The sequence below is a fragment of the Cyanistes caeruleus genome, chromosome 1, assembly GCF_971803275.1.
Source record: "Cyanistes caeruleus chromosome 1, bCyaCae1.hap1.1, whole genome shotgun sequence".
NCBI lineage: Eukaryota > Metazoa > Chordata > Aves > Passeriformes > Paridae > Cyanistes > Cyanistes caeruleus.
The window spans coordinates 134,774,970-134,791,334 of NC_141701.1; the positions used below are offsets into that span (position 1 = coordinate 134,774,970).

The 16,365-nt window shown below is 36.2% G+C and overlaps 1 protein-coding gene across 6 annotated transcripts in view; it reads right to left on the reverse strand.

Annotated features, from left to right (window-relative positions):
• The window catches only part of PIP4K2A (phosphatidylinositol-5-phosphate 4-kinase type 2 alpha), a 151,545-nt gene continuing 135,180 nt past the window's right edge, over positions 1–16,365 (reverse strand). For all 6 annotated transcript variants that reach the window (XM_086860651.1, XM_086860656.1, XM_086860661.1 and 3 more), the window contains 4 exons: positions 8,928–9,041; positions 5,326–5,569; positions 4,093–4,196; positions 1–2,322 (listed from right to left, as the gene is read on the reverse strand). In XM_086860651.1, coding sequence (XP_086716777.1) covers positions 2,242–2,322; positions 4,093–4,196; positions 5,326–5,569; positions 8,928–9,041 — 543 coding nt within the window. In that variant the 3' untranslated portion in view covers positions 1–2,241. The remainder of the gene's footprint in view (positions 2,323–4,092; positions 4,197–5,325; positions 5,570–8,927; positions 9,042–16,365) is intronic.

Consider the following 16,365-nt stretch of genomic DNA (forward strand, 5'->3'; position numbering starts at 1 on the left):
TTTACCTAGTGAGTCATCAAAGTGCTTTATTTTATAAAGCCTTGCTCATGTTTGGAGTGTAATCTAAGCACTAACATACACAATAATGAGTCTTCCTTGCCCTGTCCAAATAAACGGTTTATCAACAAGAGTGAGTGACAAAAATGCTACACAGACAAAAAGAATGCTTTGCTGTAAATGTCGAAAATGGTCTAAAAATGTACACTTGTTGGCCGCAATTAAATATGTACTCCAAGTACCTTATTTTTACTCCAGAGTCTCCCTGTGGCCTCATACCTTCAGAAGCTTCAGAAAACGAAACTTGGGTGAGAACGTAGACAACCAGGGTGTTTAGGGAGAGGACAAAAAAAAAAATAAAAATCAAGCCACAGTACCAACTTATTTAAATACAATACAAAAGTATACACATACATTACAGTGCTGCAGACATCACTAAGTCAAACGTAACAAAAAACCCTGTGGGAAAGGTCGGGGAAAGGAAGCAAAATTAGTACACAGCAACAGGGATAGTATTGCCTTTGGCCACTGAAGAGAGTGTAATTAAGGGGTTGCTGTTGTAGGGGCTCCTCTGAAGTGAACCACAACGTAGGTTATGCACAGTTACAGGCTGAGCAGCACTGACATTAGTTATGGAGAAGGCATGCTGGCACTCCTGATCCCAGTTAGAAATTATGAGAGGGAGGTTTGACTTCTCTTACATTGCCTACAAAATCTAACAATTTCAATAAAGAAATTTTAAAGGCACAGCTTTAGCACAGTGTATAAGTAGATAAACTTTTAAGCATATGTAAATTTGTTTCTTTCAAGCATGGAGTCTTTCAGGGAAAAATACAAGAGGAGAAGGAATACAATGTTGTTTAAAAATTTTAAACAAGTTAAACATGATCAGCACAGTTTCAGGCAATGTACTATACAATCAAAATTGAGTAAATGGTAGGACAGGTCATTTTGATGCTGAAAGACAACCTTGGGAAAAATCCCTCCGAAATATCCTTTCGCATTTTATTGTAAAAGAGTCTATCATGGAGGTGAGCGAGACATTCACTTTAGTACACTACTGCACATTACCTCTTGGAAGATGACAAACATTACTTCATTTGTACTGCAAAATAACTTTACATGTAAACTCAAAAGTCTTATATTGTACACGGCTCTGAAATTCAGAAATATCCCTGCTTTCCTAATAATGTAAACAGTAAAATTCAGGGTTCATTATTCAAGGGATAATCTATAATAAAATACCGCTATTTCAACAGTACAACATAAGCATTTAAACTTCAAATTCCCAGTAAATTACAAGGGAATGGAATTTCTATCAGTGTGCACATCTTTCAGGATGGGTAGAAGATGGAGCTACTATTGCCCAAAACTATGCGCTTCTTCAGATAAGCATTTCTTACACTTGTAACATTATTAGCTCCTATATTGCAAGAGTATAAAACAAATGAAAACTTCAGGTAACAAAGAGAAATAAGCAAAGTTTTCCCTTAATGTAAGTTTACTATAGCAAAAATGTACACATAGCATGAATTATGTTAGCTCTTTGTAAGTTAAGAGATGCCAGCTCTCAGATGTCTGAGAGGCTGAACTTCCTGATGCAATGTGCTGAAAAAGAAGACAAAAAATGGGAGAGAGAAGAAAGAAAAGGAAAAAACCAAACTGCTAGAAACCAAAAAGGAAAAGCCTCCAGCACCAAGGGCTGTTGCAGCTGTGTTTTTAAGGAGTGCCAGTGTGCAGGGTGTAAGTGTAACATTCGCAGTAAGGTCTTCAATATTATCACCATCATCATCATCATGAAGAATACTGTCATGTATCTTTTTTCAAAAAATAAACCGATCCACAGTTTACAATTTGATATCAATATTGTAAATTTAACATGCATTTACTCTTTCCCACCCCCACCCCACGCCTCTTTGCTCATTTATTCCATTTCAGCTGGTAGCATCAGAGTATTACTGTCACAGTGCACTCTGAGTAAGCTGTTCTATTTATTTAAATTATTTTAATTCTTTTTTTTTTTGCACACACAAAAGAGTCAGAAATAGCTAGAACTATGCTGGGAATATCAGGCAGCTGTTAAAGCGAGTACTCCACCCCACTTCAGTCATCTTTGCCAGCAGATGTAAACAAAGGGGTTGCTTTCTGTAAGATGAGTGCTTCTCTGAGTTCCTTTCTTTCCCTACACTTGTAGCCACTGCTGCTGTCCCCAGGTCTTGTGTCTGTCCTATGTAACATGATAGGTTACGTCAAGATGTTGGCAATAAAGTCCAAGAAGCGCTTTGAATACTGTTCTGGATTAACAGTTGAAATTTCTGCACCAGCCTATACAGAGAATTGGGAGGAGAGAAGAAAGAAGGAAGAACCAGTATTTTATTTGATGCTTTTGTGATGGAGGATGTTAATAAATTTCATGTGCAGTTTCAGAACCAGAGACTAGAAACACAAATTGTAATGGCCCTCAAGTAGAATCTTACTGGTGCCTTTTTAGGCTTCACAGGAGGACACTGATAGTCAGTACTCACCCCTGTAATAACTATCTTCCATTTCTGAAAAATTTTCTTTTTACTTTCCATGTTTCTCTTTACTTTTGTTGTACTTCAGTCTCCTGTATGAATTTTTACAGCACATTAGCCATGCGACCCATTGATTCACCAGCAGATTCTGGTTTCTTGAGCAGCACTCAAGAGACACGTACAGAGAAGACTGAACTGCCATACTTAGATCTGGCACGTCAACAGTTGTGTAACAGGTATTGTTACCTGAATGCTACATAGCCTAGTTTGAAATACATGGTAAGAGCAACACTTTTTCAACATTTACGCATTTAAATCTGCACTCACTGAATAAGCCATAAAATTGTTATTTCAATGAAGTCATGATTTCATTCATATTTTTACTGGAGTTTTTCAGAGCCTTACCCACATTTTTATTTATATTTTTCCTGTTTTACAAAAGAGGAAAGATGCATGCATACAATTAACAAATGAACTTCAATATCATGTGGCTCAGGATGGAGACAGAGAAATAAACAAAATAGATGTATGAAAGTAATGTTCTGTAATAAGTTCTAATCACAATCAGCTTCAATAATCACAGCGATTACTCACAACATATTTCTGTTATTTAAGCCAGAAGTGTGAGTTTTTAAAGTCTGCTACTTTCAAAGTTCAGTAATAATTGCCAGATAATGGCTGCATATGGTCTGTATCAACTTTCAGCTGTCCAGAAAGCAGAGTAATGAGAGCATTGCTTTATAGACAAAAAAAATTACCTCCTACAGGCCAGGTCACATCATTCTCTACTGTAACTAAAAAGTCCAGAGCCCTTTGCCTAAAATTTCCCACAATGCCCTGACCCTTTAGATACTTAGACACAGGAGGGATTTTAGCCTCATGAATTAATATGCTCTTTTTAAGAAGTTTATGAAATTTGAATGTTAAATTACCATAGGAGTGATAATAGTAGATATAAATCATAAATCTGGAAGACTGGGCTGTTTCACCACAGTTCTTTGGTGTCTGCTGCTAAGCAGCAATTTCAGTCAAAATGAAATAATGGCAGTCAAACAGAAGCTTTCACCGAACAGTCTCTGAGTATTTAATATATAAATTATATTTTTATGCCTGATTTTGTAAATTGTACTTTTTTTTCCCTGAAGAAGTCTTCTAGAGTGAGCCACGTTATATGCTGAAGAACTAGCTTTCAGCAGACTGTACCAAATAATTAAACCATCATTAGGGCCCTGCATCCAAAATTAGATTCATGACAGCTTTCATAGAGTGGTGAACAGCTTTGTTTGCAAGAATAAGGCACATCTCACAAATTTAGGACAAAGTCTTAAAAAGCATCTCACTAGAGCTCTTTCTGTGTGAGAAAGCTGTGCACACAGCTGAAAAAAGAGGTCCACTCTCAGTATGTAATGTATAGCAGTTACTCTACATTTTTATTGCACATCAAACTTGAAAAAAATCAAAAAAATTCTGATCTAATTCGCCTTTCCCTAGATTTACTGAACAGTCCCATATCAGGGCACTAAACAAAAATGCATGAATATAAAGGGAGTAAGAGGAAGAAACCAAGCCAGATACTTACCCCATGCTTTACCGTTTTTGCAGCATGGGCAGCTTTCTTTTTTGCATCATAATGAGTAAGAATGTCAATAATGGCCATGAAGTACACTTCCTTCCTGGGCGCATCTGCCAACGGCAAACACAGGGCAGTAAGGACTTCTGACACATCTTAACAACGAACCCTCCTTCTAACAAAGGAGACTCAAGTAAGACTCAATCAGCAGCTAAGACACACCAATGTCAGTCATAACCAAGATGTGTAAAAATCACAAGCACAAGCTGTTTTTAATTGAGAGTTTAACAGCAGTCATATATAATGCAAAACCCCCTAAATGAGTGTAAAATAAAAAACTAGCATGCAGAAGTAGGAATTATTGCTCAGTTAAAGTAATGTGGATTTCATCTTTGTGGAAAAACTAAGAAGTTCTATATAAAAAGTAATGCTTCTGTGTCAACAAACCGAATCACAGAATGAACTGAGTTGGAAAAGACCTTTGAGATCATCAAGTCCAAGCTATGACCTAACACCTCCTCATCAAAACTAAAACTGAGTGCTGCGTCCAGTCCATTTTTAAGCATGTCTAGGGATGGTGACTCCACCATGTCCCTGGGGCAGATGATTCCAGTGCCCAATCACTCTTTAAGTGAAGAATTTTTTCCTGACATCTAACCTAAACTTCCCCTTGTGTAGCTTAATATAATATTTTCTTTATGAATAAAACCATGTATTTATCCATGTCAATGCTTACAAACAAAAAGAAAAGGTAACTTTCCTGTCTTGAACAGCCAGAGGTACCTAGTTATACTTAATTTTACACACTAACATTAAACTCAGTTTCAGGCTTCTTACACACTCCTTATGATGACTTTCTTAGCTGCAACACAGAATGTGGGTATGAGTGCATAAATTTTCAAAAAGTAATCAAAAAAATGAAATATAACTTGGAATGCTTCTTGTCTCATTCTTTTTAGGCAGTGTTTAACAGTGTTTAACCAGAAAAAACCAATTATAGATACTAGACTTCCCAAAAGGGATGAAAACCCCATGAATTAACTGCTGGAGAACTGGTGAACTGGAATAGCCAAGCATTATAGAAATCTTCTCCTTTCTGCTGCACCAAAGAGCAAATTTCCTTTTCCACAGAGTGAACTTCTGTTTTTCAATTTACATTTGCCTTTACATGTTTGTGAGGACTCTAGAAGTCTGATGCAAGAATCAAACCACCTTAACATAAAAATATTTCTTACTGCTTACTTTCATGGGATTTTATTCCGTAAACATCAATAGCTGGATCAAATTCCCCTGGAGCCAAAGGCAGTGAGCTGTTGAGGGTGTTTCCTGGACTGTCTGGAGGGGTTCCAATGGGGTGGGTCCCATCACTTTCACCTTCCTCTTCTCCATCATTCTCTTCACACTCTATTTCTTCCTGTTCAGCTCTTTCAACATCATGAATTCCAACCAGCAAGCTGTAGTCCATGAGTTTTAACTGAGCAAGGAACTAGAAAGTGATAAGCAGTCTATAAATATTGCTGAAAAACATAAGCTTCACTTACAACAGAAGTTACACAAAGGTGTCACCAGTTGAGAAAAACTTCTAAGGCACTTCTGAGAGAGAGCAAAAGGGAAGTTTAAGTGATAAAGCTGGAAAAGAGATACCTGATTTTACTAAAATATATTAGCAGCACACAAATTACTTGAAACTTATAGTGTAGCCCACTCTTCCAAAAGACTCAGGGAAAAAAAAATATGTGAGTAGTGGAGACCAGTGTGCTTGTAAGCTATTAATCCTGTCTCATGTTTCAGTTAAATTACAGATTCATAGAATATCCTGGGTTAGAAGTGACCGCCAAGGATTATCAAGTCCAACTCTTGGTCCTGCTGCACAGAAACATTCCCAAGAGTCACACCATGTGCCTGAGAACATTGATCAAATGCTTCTTGAACTCTGTCAGGCTTGGTGCTGTGGCACCATCCTCTCTGCCCTCCTTTGGACAGCTTTGTATCTTCCTTATGCTGTGGTGCCTAAGATCACACACTTGAAGTAGGGACTGCTCTGTCACGGCTCAGTGTCCAGAGCAGCCTCTGTGCTATCAGATGTAGAGCACACTATGAGCTGAACCCCTCTCAATCCCTTTAAAGTCTTTAATTAAAGAATCATGAAAAAGTGTTCAAAAATTCTTGCAGTGGAAAAGCTGTGAAGTTTTACACTCTGAAGACATGAAGTGATGTATTCTCTTCACAGTCACAGGCTCATGATTTGCATCACGAAAGCAAAACATGTACATGAATGGAAGGGTGGTTTTGAATAAAGAGTAAGGATGGGAGATGTTAGGAAATTGAAAGATGAATACACTCTATGTACAAAGTTATTTTAGTTGAGGAGAATGGGATAAGGCAGAAAGAGAAGGATGGAAATAAGGAAGGCATAAAAGCAGGAAAATGGGATAAACAACTCAAGGGGGTGAGGGATAGGCAGGACAGAGCTGTGCTGAAGCTTAAAAGAAGTACTGTGATTTCAAACTTGTGAAGACCATGCTTGTGGTATGTAGAGAAAGTGGCTTAAAATAAAAATTGCTTCAGTTTTTATAAACACTAAATGGTTATAAAAAGGAAGTTAGAGCAGACCAGGGAAGAAGTCATTTGAGCTAGACTTTGGCACAGAGCTAGTGATTGTGATGAAAAAGATAAAATATTAGGTAATGAGAAACTCCGGTTTGTCAAAATCTGATTCTGAGAAAATAGACAAGCTGGAGATAACTGTAAATTCAAGTTCTAGAAGAAATATTGTGAGATTGAGATGAGGTTTTAAGAAGAAGAAACTGCTTTAAATTGATTTCAGTATAATTTATTTCAGTAAAATAAAAAGTAGACTGTTCACAAATCTGGAGGGGATCTAAGTTTGAAGACATGATGCACAATACAAAAGACAAATAGATGAGACTGGGCAAAGGTGAGGGGGTAGAAGAACTCCAGGCATATTAATCACTACTTGGTAAATACAGGGGAAAAAATCTACCAATACTAATAAAGAACAGCATGAAAGAGAATGGACTCTTGGGGAAAAAACAGTAAGATACAAAATTGGAAAAAAAAATCTGATTTTAAATGGAAAAAATATGTAGTTTTTCTCGGGACACTTGCAGTGGAATAAGGAGATGGGAGAAAAGACAAGGGACATCAAAATAGCAGTAATAATTTGTGTCTGAACACAGGAAGGGGACAGAGGACTTGATTAGGAGAGAAATATAGAAACAAAGCTTAATGTAAAAAAAGAACAGAGATAAAGCTGTATAGCTCAGAATAGTACTCTATTATATGTTAAACTATAAATATTGTCTGATAAGATAATATACTAAGTACTGTGCATTTATTTTCATTGTAGTGAAATGAGTGCTTTAACACATTGGTTACAAAGTGTGCCTATCAGTTATCTAGTAAGGGCAAAAGAACCAACAAAAGAAAACCAAGGTTAAAGAATAGCTTGCCATTGTCAAAATCAGGAGCCAGATCACTTCACACTAGTGGTTTACATGGATATTAAACAATTCTCTGTATAAACTTCAAACCCATAAAAACAGCCTCTCAAGTCATAATCTTCCATTATATTCCCAGTCTGGTAAATAATATAGATCATAGACAATCTACTTTTCAGGGTAAGAAAGTATCTTCCAAATCCCTTCCTCACACTTAAGATATTATCTACAACTTACTTACTGTAAAAGCAGTAGTCAGCAACATGCTAAAAGAGCACAAAATTTTAACCCAAATAAACTTATCTCTAGAGCTGTGACATCAGTAGAGCACTATATTTTAAATATAAAATAAACACACATTGGTATTTCACGAGGTATTTATATTTTCATCATCCTCACCATCATAAATTTCCCATTGTTACTATGATGGGAAATTAGATTTCTTCAGAAGCAAATTATTGGGTAAATTCTAAAGTAACAGTATTTTGTTTTGTACAACTAATGAGATACAGATCTGAAGAGTTCAGAAAGTCAATTCACAGAGCTCTTTTGATATAAATAACTGAAAGTCTTATTAAGTCACAGACACATTTTGCTACCAAGTCTCTTCCAAATCTGCCTTTTCACTTGAAAACAGATTTTAGTCTTTGAGTATAAGCTGCAAAATACCATGTTTAGAAATAATATTTTAATTTACACAAACTAAATGCAAGTTGTGTGAACAAGTTAGTCTGATGTTTATTTTATTAGCTGAACAAAATCAGTAAAAATATTTCATTAAATTCATACATTAACACTTTTCTTTCAAGTATTTACTATACTCAGCCAAATAAATTACAAATGTATATTAAAGTCTATATTAAGATGAGAATCCAGTTGCTGCATTTAGATTACTGAAGCACTCTACTGTTGTGATACTAAGAATGATTTAAAGCTGGATTACTATTATTAAACAAAAAGGTCATGCACAGCTGTGAGCAGGGGAGATGCCCCTCCTCTGATGGACTACAGTCCATGTTTGGCCTTAGCTTTGAGGGACCTCCACCTGTAAAATACAACTAACAATACTCACCTCTCTCTCGGGGGCATTTGGAAGTACTAGGCTTGTAAAGCATTTAAGTCCTAAGCAGTACCATCATTTTAACATCACATCATCAAGGCAGGAACAATGTATGGCAACCAGCTATGGCAGCAAGCCATTTATCACATCAGCAAAGCAGTGACCAACTCCTGAAAGTTTAAATTGTGTTTCATTTAAAACAGTCAGTGTTTACAGTTTTATAAACAAGAGCTTTTACTATTGAATTACAGGTATAATTTCCTGGGACATCCATAATTTGCCACACATTTTAATCACATGTAACAGAACAGACACATTCTTACCTCAACATCCTTTTTGAGTTTCTCAAGGAACATCTTTTTGTTATTCTCATCGATATGAATCTTTTGGCCATCATTAATAAAATCATTGTCTTTGAATGTCGGCAGCTCTTTGGCCTAAAACAAACCAAAATTCCTGTAAGAGCAGGATTGTAAAGAGGAGTGTGGTGAAGCTGCTGACCTGGTGCAGCCCCTGTGCTCGAGAAAGGCACTCCTGAGCTGCGTCTCCTCCGTGGCACACAGCTCTCTGTAACTGCATCCATGGAGCTCTTTTTCCTTAGCATATCCCTCCTGGAAATGGCCTAGAAGATATCTGTCCACTGGGCAGCAAATGTAGCTAGGAAAGAATCTCCACTCAATACTGGATTTGCATTGAACACTGATTTGCATTGAGCTTCTTCCAAGATGTCATTTGTCAAAGTGACTAGCAATAAGTGAAGTCAAAACACAAATTATATCTCATAACAAAGGGCCTGCATCAGGTCTTACAGAGGAAGTCAGACTGGACTGCATTTTGCACAACTACTGTGAATGCTTACAAGTGGCCAATACCAAATAATCATTGGAAAGCATCATATAAATATGAATTATGAAATTCTGCTTAAAAGTAGCAAATGCCAGAGAAGACCATAATTAAATATTCTTGATGTTGGAACAAATTGATTACCTTTGTCTTCAACTCCCCCATTAAGTGATTTGCAACACTTCAAATGGGCTCTGTTTTTTATGGGCAGTGACTAGAAGTTTGCACAAAAAACCCCAGCAAACTGACAAACAAAAGAGCAGTTCCTTCAGGAATATTTGGTCAAGCAAACTAGAAGTAATAATAACTTCTGCAGTCAAAGCTTTTAAAAAATTGACCCATTATAGGCAATCAACAGCCTTTCTCTCTGCCCCAACTTTAATCAATAGTATGGAAGAACAGGTTTCCTTTACAAAGAAAATGTTGCAGAACAACCAGTGCTGCAATTCCTATGAACTGTCAGTGGCCAAAAACTAGTGAGTACCCTGAATAAAATAATTTCCTCTTAATCTGAAAGTCCTTCTGCTAGGAATAAAAGGCAACTAACATCAGCCTACAGGAATGTCCTCTGTAAGTTTAACTAGCCAGACATTGCTTATAATCCTACTGGAGATGGTATTTTTCATAAAGTTTATTTTCTTCCTATGACACAGCAAGGAAAAGAACCTGAGAGCTTCTTTCCTCTGCTCCAATATATATACCTTGGAAAGCACAGCATTAAAATGTGAGCACCACAGCAGACTCTGAAAGGCCCTCATAGATTTTCACAGTAGCCATAAGTTTTTTTTGCCGTTAGGCTGTGTGTACTGAGATGGCCAAAACAGTCAGTTTCCTAACTGTCCAAATTAATTTTTTGGACCTGGAATTTGTGAATTGCTTGAGATCCCACAATGCTACTTTTGTTTAAAATAGATCCTTTTCTTCCAATAACTGCTCAAAACCACTTCAGAGATTAGTAGCATTATAATAGTTACAAATCCATTATTAAATCCACTGCATTCCAATACCTATGAAGTTTGAAAAAAACATAAGGTCCTAGTCTGGCTGCTCTGAATTATTATTGTCTTGCATCTAGAACATTCTGATACATTAAAATACTCTCTAATAGTGATCCTCTATTTATATTTAAAAAAAAAAGAAAAGAAAACAAACACCTAAGCAGCTTAGATGGTGCTGTAACCATTAATCTCTCTGAGACTCCACTTCCAAGGAGGTTCAGCACTGTTCTCCTGCTTTACTCAAAAACAATGCTGGACACTTTCTGAAGCTCACAATGAATTGTTTACCACAATATGACTGCACATTATGCATTGATTTTCTTTCTGGACTACTCAGTAAGAGGTTTAGGACACAAATGAGCAGGGGTAACATCAGATAAGCATTCCAGGCTAACAGCTGTAGAGATTACACTCAAGTGAGCATAGTGTCCCATGGACAGGGCTAACCCTGCAAAGGCAGGACTGTGGATCCAGGGATGTTGCCAACACTGGAGGATGGAATCCAGTGCGTGGGATGCTTAAGAATGGAGAGGAGATTTGGATGAAATAATTTAATATGAAGCAATAATGAAAAGAATGCAGGAAACCAAGATTCTTTCACTTTTAGCCCAAAATCACTTAAAAAAAAAAAAATCCCCAGATTATTTTTCCACCTAGTATATCCAAGTTATTGATGAAATCAGGCAGAGGTTAAAGTGAAACAAGCCCATTAACACAGAAAACCCCCCTACTCGTGCTGTTTAAAGCTAGGGGGTGAGCACAGTGGGAGGATGTGCTTGTGGTTAAGATGCTGAGATGCTTGTTTGCCTCTAGGCTCTGCCGCAGGCTTCCCACAGAGCGCAGCCCCATCACACCGGCAGGGGTGTGAGGGGAAGCTGCCTCGCCACTGAGGACAGTCTTACGGTAGTAAAAATAAACTTAAATTAAAAGAAGTGCCTTCTCTGGAAGATGCTAATGCTGGTAAGCCAGTTGTGCAGGTGCCATACTTCACTTTAACCTTGTCTCTGATCTATTTTTAATAAAAGTGAGCTAGCAAAGCTGACACTGCTGCAGTTCTTGCCTGCCATCACAAGACCCAAGGGGTACTCCCAAGGACGTTCTGGGCAGTGAGTCAGCACTCCCAAAAAAAGCCAGACTCCTCACTGCCTTGCATGCAGGTTCCCCCAGCCCACAATCATCCCTCTGACAGTATTTATCTGAGGTAATTTTTATTCACCCAAATACCCATAGTTGTCAAGAACTGGCAAGTGTAGAACCACCTAAGTTAAAAGCCAGCTCCAAAGCAAGTGAAGAAAAAGGACAAAGTAAAAACAACATCTAAGCAACTGAAGCTAAAAAGCTCTGTGCCGGTGATTGCCCTCACTACATTATTTGTGGGATGCATCCCAGCCTATTCTCTTCCCTCTTTCTAGATGTTACCAGACAGAGCTTTTTTTTTTTTTTTTTGTGTGTACTAGACAGTATTATTCTCCTTATTTATTTAAAGCTGAATAGTCCTAGGATACTGTTGCAGTCCCACATACTACTAATGACAGCCATTGATAAAAGTGATTCTAGTAGTACTTTAACTGAAATTTGTCTTAAGATTGATTTGTGAATTTAAGAATCAAAACCTATGAAACATTCAACCAGAAGAGGCTCTTGTAGTTATGTTGAATTAATAATACATTCATTTATGTTGAAAAATTCCACTATGTTCATTTCTTCCATGGTAAAATAAACACAAATAAAGTCACATTGTGGCAGTTTAGAACATTATCTGAATAAAAAAAACCTGAGACTTTGCTTTAATGAAATAATTGATATGGTTAATTTTTTATGATGTCTCAAATATTTTCAATGAAGCACAATCCTTGTTGGAAAATGATTCTCCTAGAATGTAATTCATTATAATGAACATATTACTGTCATTAAAGAACTAAATATTTTAAGAGCTGCACAGGAGATGAGCATCTAACTACTTCCACTAAATTAATAATAGATTTTCTTTCTGAACCACCTCCACTGTTTTTAATCTCCTACTTAAAGATGCAAGAAAGGCACAGCAGATTTTATAAATATAAAATATTTATTTATTAAAAAAGCATGTTATCAGCACACTTCAGGTTTGCTTTCCAAAGTTTGCCATGGTCACAGAGAATTTTAATGGCAGGAAGATTTCACTGCCTTTGAAAGGCTGAAAATCAATAAAGATTTTTACGTAACTAAGATGACAGAATGTGTAAAGCCTCTTCAAAATAAAAGTACACTGTAAGAGCTAATACTGTTTTGAATTAAAAAAAGTCTTGGAATATAAGAATCAGGTGAAGTTTAATTGCTAGATGAACATGGAAATACTTTCTGTGTATTTCTTAGGACATCTCGGTTCAGCATCCTATCCTAATGATTCGAAATGAACATTAGCAATTTTTTTTCCCACAAAGGGGTTTTTACATGCATCATGACATGAAAAATAATGGTCATAGCTAACATTAATGTTGGCATTTTGGAAGCAGCTTGCTAAAACAGCTGCAGTTCCGGTAAGTTTCCAAATAAGGGATTGAAAAAGGAAAAAGACTAATTGTCCTCATGTTCTGGCAGAAGTTTCTCATCTAACAAAGACAAGGTTTAGATTTTAGGAGAAATGTTGCATAGCAGCCTTATTTTTTCTCTGGAACTAGCCACAAGTCACATTATTCATGCAGCTGATCATGGAAAAATCTGGCTTACAATTTATAACTTTTGAAAATTATGTAAAACATCTGCCAAGAGTTAAGGTCCACACCCTGGACTTTTTTAACAGCAAATGGCCCAAATACACCTTAATTTTTTAAAGTACTGGGCTCATCAGCATATATGGAAGACAGTGTTTAGAAAAAAAAAAAAAGGCTATAATACTAAATAGAGTTTGCAATAACTTGGAACAGGTGACTTTGAATTGAATCAAAACTCTGGAGTCACAAGATCTACAAGATGGAGGAATAACTTCCTTTGGAATTATGCAGCTTCTTGCCTCCCATAGTTCTGTGAGCTGGGTCCAAACTTTGGTTGTACAAATTGCCTTGCCCCAGACAGGGGTTTCTATACAAAGGCAATGGAAATAAAGCTGTAACCCCAAAACAGGGTTTGAGGGAAAACACTGAAATGACTTTAGCCAGTACAACAAACATTTTTGTAGGAATGTAGGGAGAAAAAATTGTGCAGGATGCTGTAGAAGGGTTAAGTACTCAAGCACGTACCAAAATAGAAACTGTCTTTTCAATGCTCAAGGAAATGCATCCAGAATTATTCCTAGCATTAACGTCTTCCTGCTGCAAAATGAACATGCAACATATAAAATACAACACAAAATTCCCCTGTTATTTTCTAAATTTTTTTTAACATATGGAAAGCAGACTTCTCTAAACAAAAATGAAACAAAACACCCCCACCCCTCTCAAAACCAAACAAAGGCAAACTAGTGCTTTGTTTTGAAAAACTGTAATGGGGTTGGTGTCATGAAAAGGCTAAAAATGCTGAAATCAAAACCCTGAATATCTCTCCCTATCTTTGGAGTGTGATGTTTTGAAAGTTATAATCTCAGTACATTGCAATGTTTAGATTTATTTCACAGATAAATCTAAGACACTTCACAAGTCTCTTGTGTGAGATCAGCACATGAAGCAGACTGAAATCACTAATAAGAAGTAAGTACAAAAATGTTCCGAAATCAGCAATTCTAAAATAGCAGGAAAAAATAGCTCATACTTTGGAATGATGTACCTTGAATAAGGTTTTACATAGTGACACCAAAAGTAACAAAAAACTGAGTCAAGACTGGGTGATCTTGTTGCTATGCTCCTCTACTAAAGCCCTTCCTTAGGTTATACTTTCCTCTCAGAAATCAGTTAATTACTACATGCTGTAATATAAAAAGTAAAACACAAAGCTAACGTCTAGTGACAACTTTCCATCTAATTATCACAGCTATGTATTTTGCATCCAATTTAATTAAGATGCAACATAGCTGTCAATTATGGCAATCTTTTTCCCAAAAGAAACTTGAATAGAAAATCCTTTATTCAATTGTATTTGCTATAATTTTTCTGCATTTATGAAAGGTGATTTCGGAAACAACACATACTACAGAGGTGGCAATGCAACCAGTTCTAGACTGATTTAAAAAACGTATAATAATCTCTGAAATTGCTTGAGAAAGATGAAATGTGGTGGGCATCAGTTCAGTTAGGATTTTTCTTCTTCAGATTTCTTTCTGAACTGCTCTCTCACAAGCAACAGCTTTTTTTTATCAGTATTTTTTCATACAGATTTTTTTATCAGTACAAGTAGACTCAGCTGTTACCGCTAATTTGATTTTTTACTGCAAGTACGGCATAATTGTGAGCAGCTAGACCACCAGGGGAGTTTTGCATTATTCTCATTTCACTTAAGAGGGCAAAATTGTCCAAAGAATGAATAGAAAATGCCCATTACTACAATAATAAAAATTTTTAAAAGAGTAGTAAAGCCCAAAAAATTAAATGGAGCAGCTGTCAGAATCCAACAACTGTTGAAACATACTGTTTCTTTTAAAATCCAAGGTATCTCTAAGTGTATGTTATGATACAAGAAAGTGATGTTGCCAAGAAAGTGATGCCTTTATTATCAAAAGTATCATTTGTAACACAAATGAAAGACACTGCGTGTTAAGGTGAAATTTAACGGAATGGTGCTTGTTTCTGCACCGATTATCACAAAATATTGAAATGACAGTTTTGGAACTGCTCATCCATATGTTAGGATATTAAACAGCTGAAGACAGTCAAGGAGGAGGTAAACTGTAAAAGGATGGAAAAGTACCATTCTCAATCTGACAACTTTTCATCCTAAAAACTGACTTTGAAAAATGTTTGAATACTAATACCTATTTTACACTACCAAATTAAAGTAGAATTATATTATTATCTCTGATTTCTTATTCATTAAATATTTTTGCATATTTGTCTCTTTTTCATTAACTGAGTCATTTTTAGTTTGATAGGAAGAAGATTCAAGAACATAAATTTCACTAAATTTGTTTTTGCAAAGTAATACATCTAGAATTTACAGTCTGCATTAGAATGTGACTGAAAGACTTGCTCTTCTGTCTTCTGACTTGTCCAGCTTTAAGGCAAGTAAACATTATTCTTGATATTCTGGTTATTTGAATGTTGTCATTTAAAACTCACTATGAATTACTTAAAAACCCATTTAAAAACTAGCTACTGCCAGACAATTTAGCCATATATTTTAGTACCAAAAGCTTTCTTTATTGCTGTCACATATGTGAATAGCTATATAGTTATAAGTAATTATACTGCCATTAATAAAAGTTTATTAATATTAATATAATTTTCAAAATAATATTACTAAATCAACGATTTAGCTTTCATCTGGCTAAAAATTAGGGCAATTTCTTGTATGATAGAACATGCCAAAATCTCTTCAGAGAATTTGTTAAAACACCATTCCCCCCACCCGCCTTTCAAGTCAAATCTTTCCAGTTGTTTTCATATCCTAAGATTGATTTGAGATTCTCAGAGATGACAACAGGAAGTTTGAAATACTGGCATCTACTTAAGAGAAAATGGAAGTTAAAAACCATGCTACAGGCTCCACTTGTCACTCAGGAATAATAGACCATTTACATATCCAGGTTCAACAGAGTCCTCAGGTTCTGAAATCAGTGGCACATGTGCAGATACCTCTCATGACATGCTTAGAGTTTCAGAACCAAACTTCCCTTGTCTATTCATATAAATATACAATATCCTTTTTATTTAAACCTAAAAGCCGTGTGTTAGAAATATTTGAGAAATTTGAGTAAATCTGTTGTAATGCATACTGCAGGAGATTCAGAACGTAGTGATGACAAATCTTCTCAACATCTGCAATCCACAGGCAAAAGGTATTCTGGCCCTTT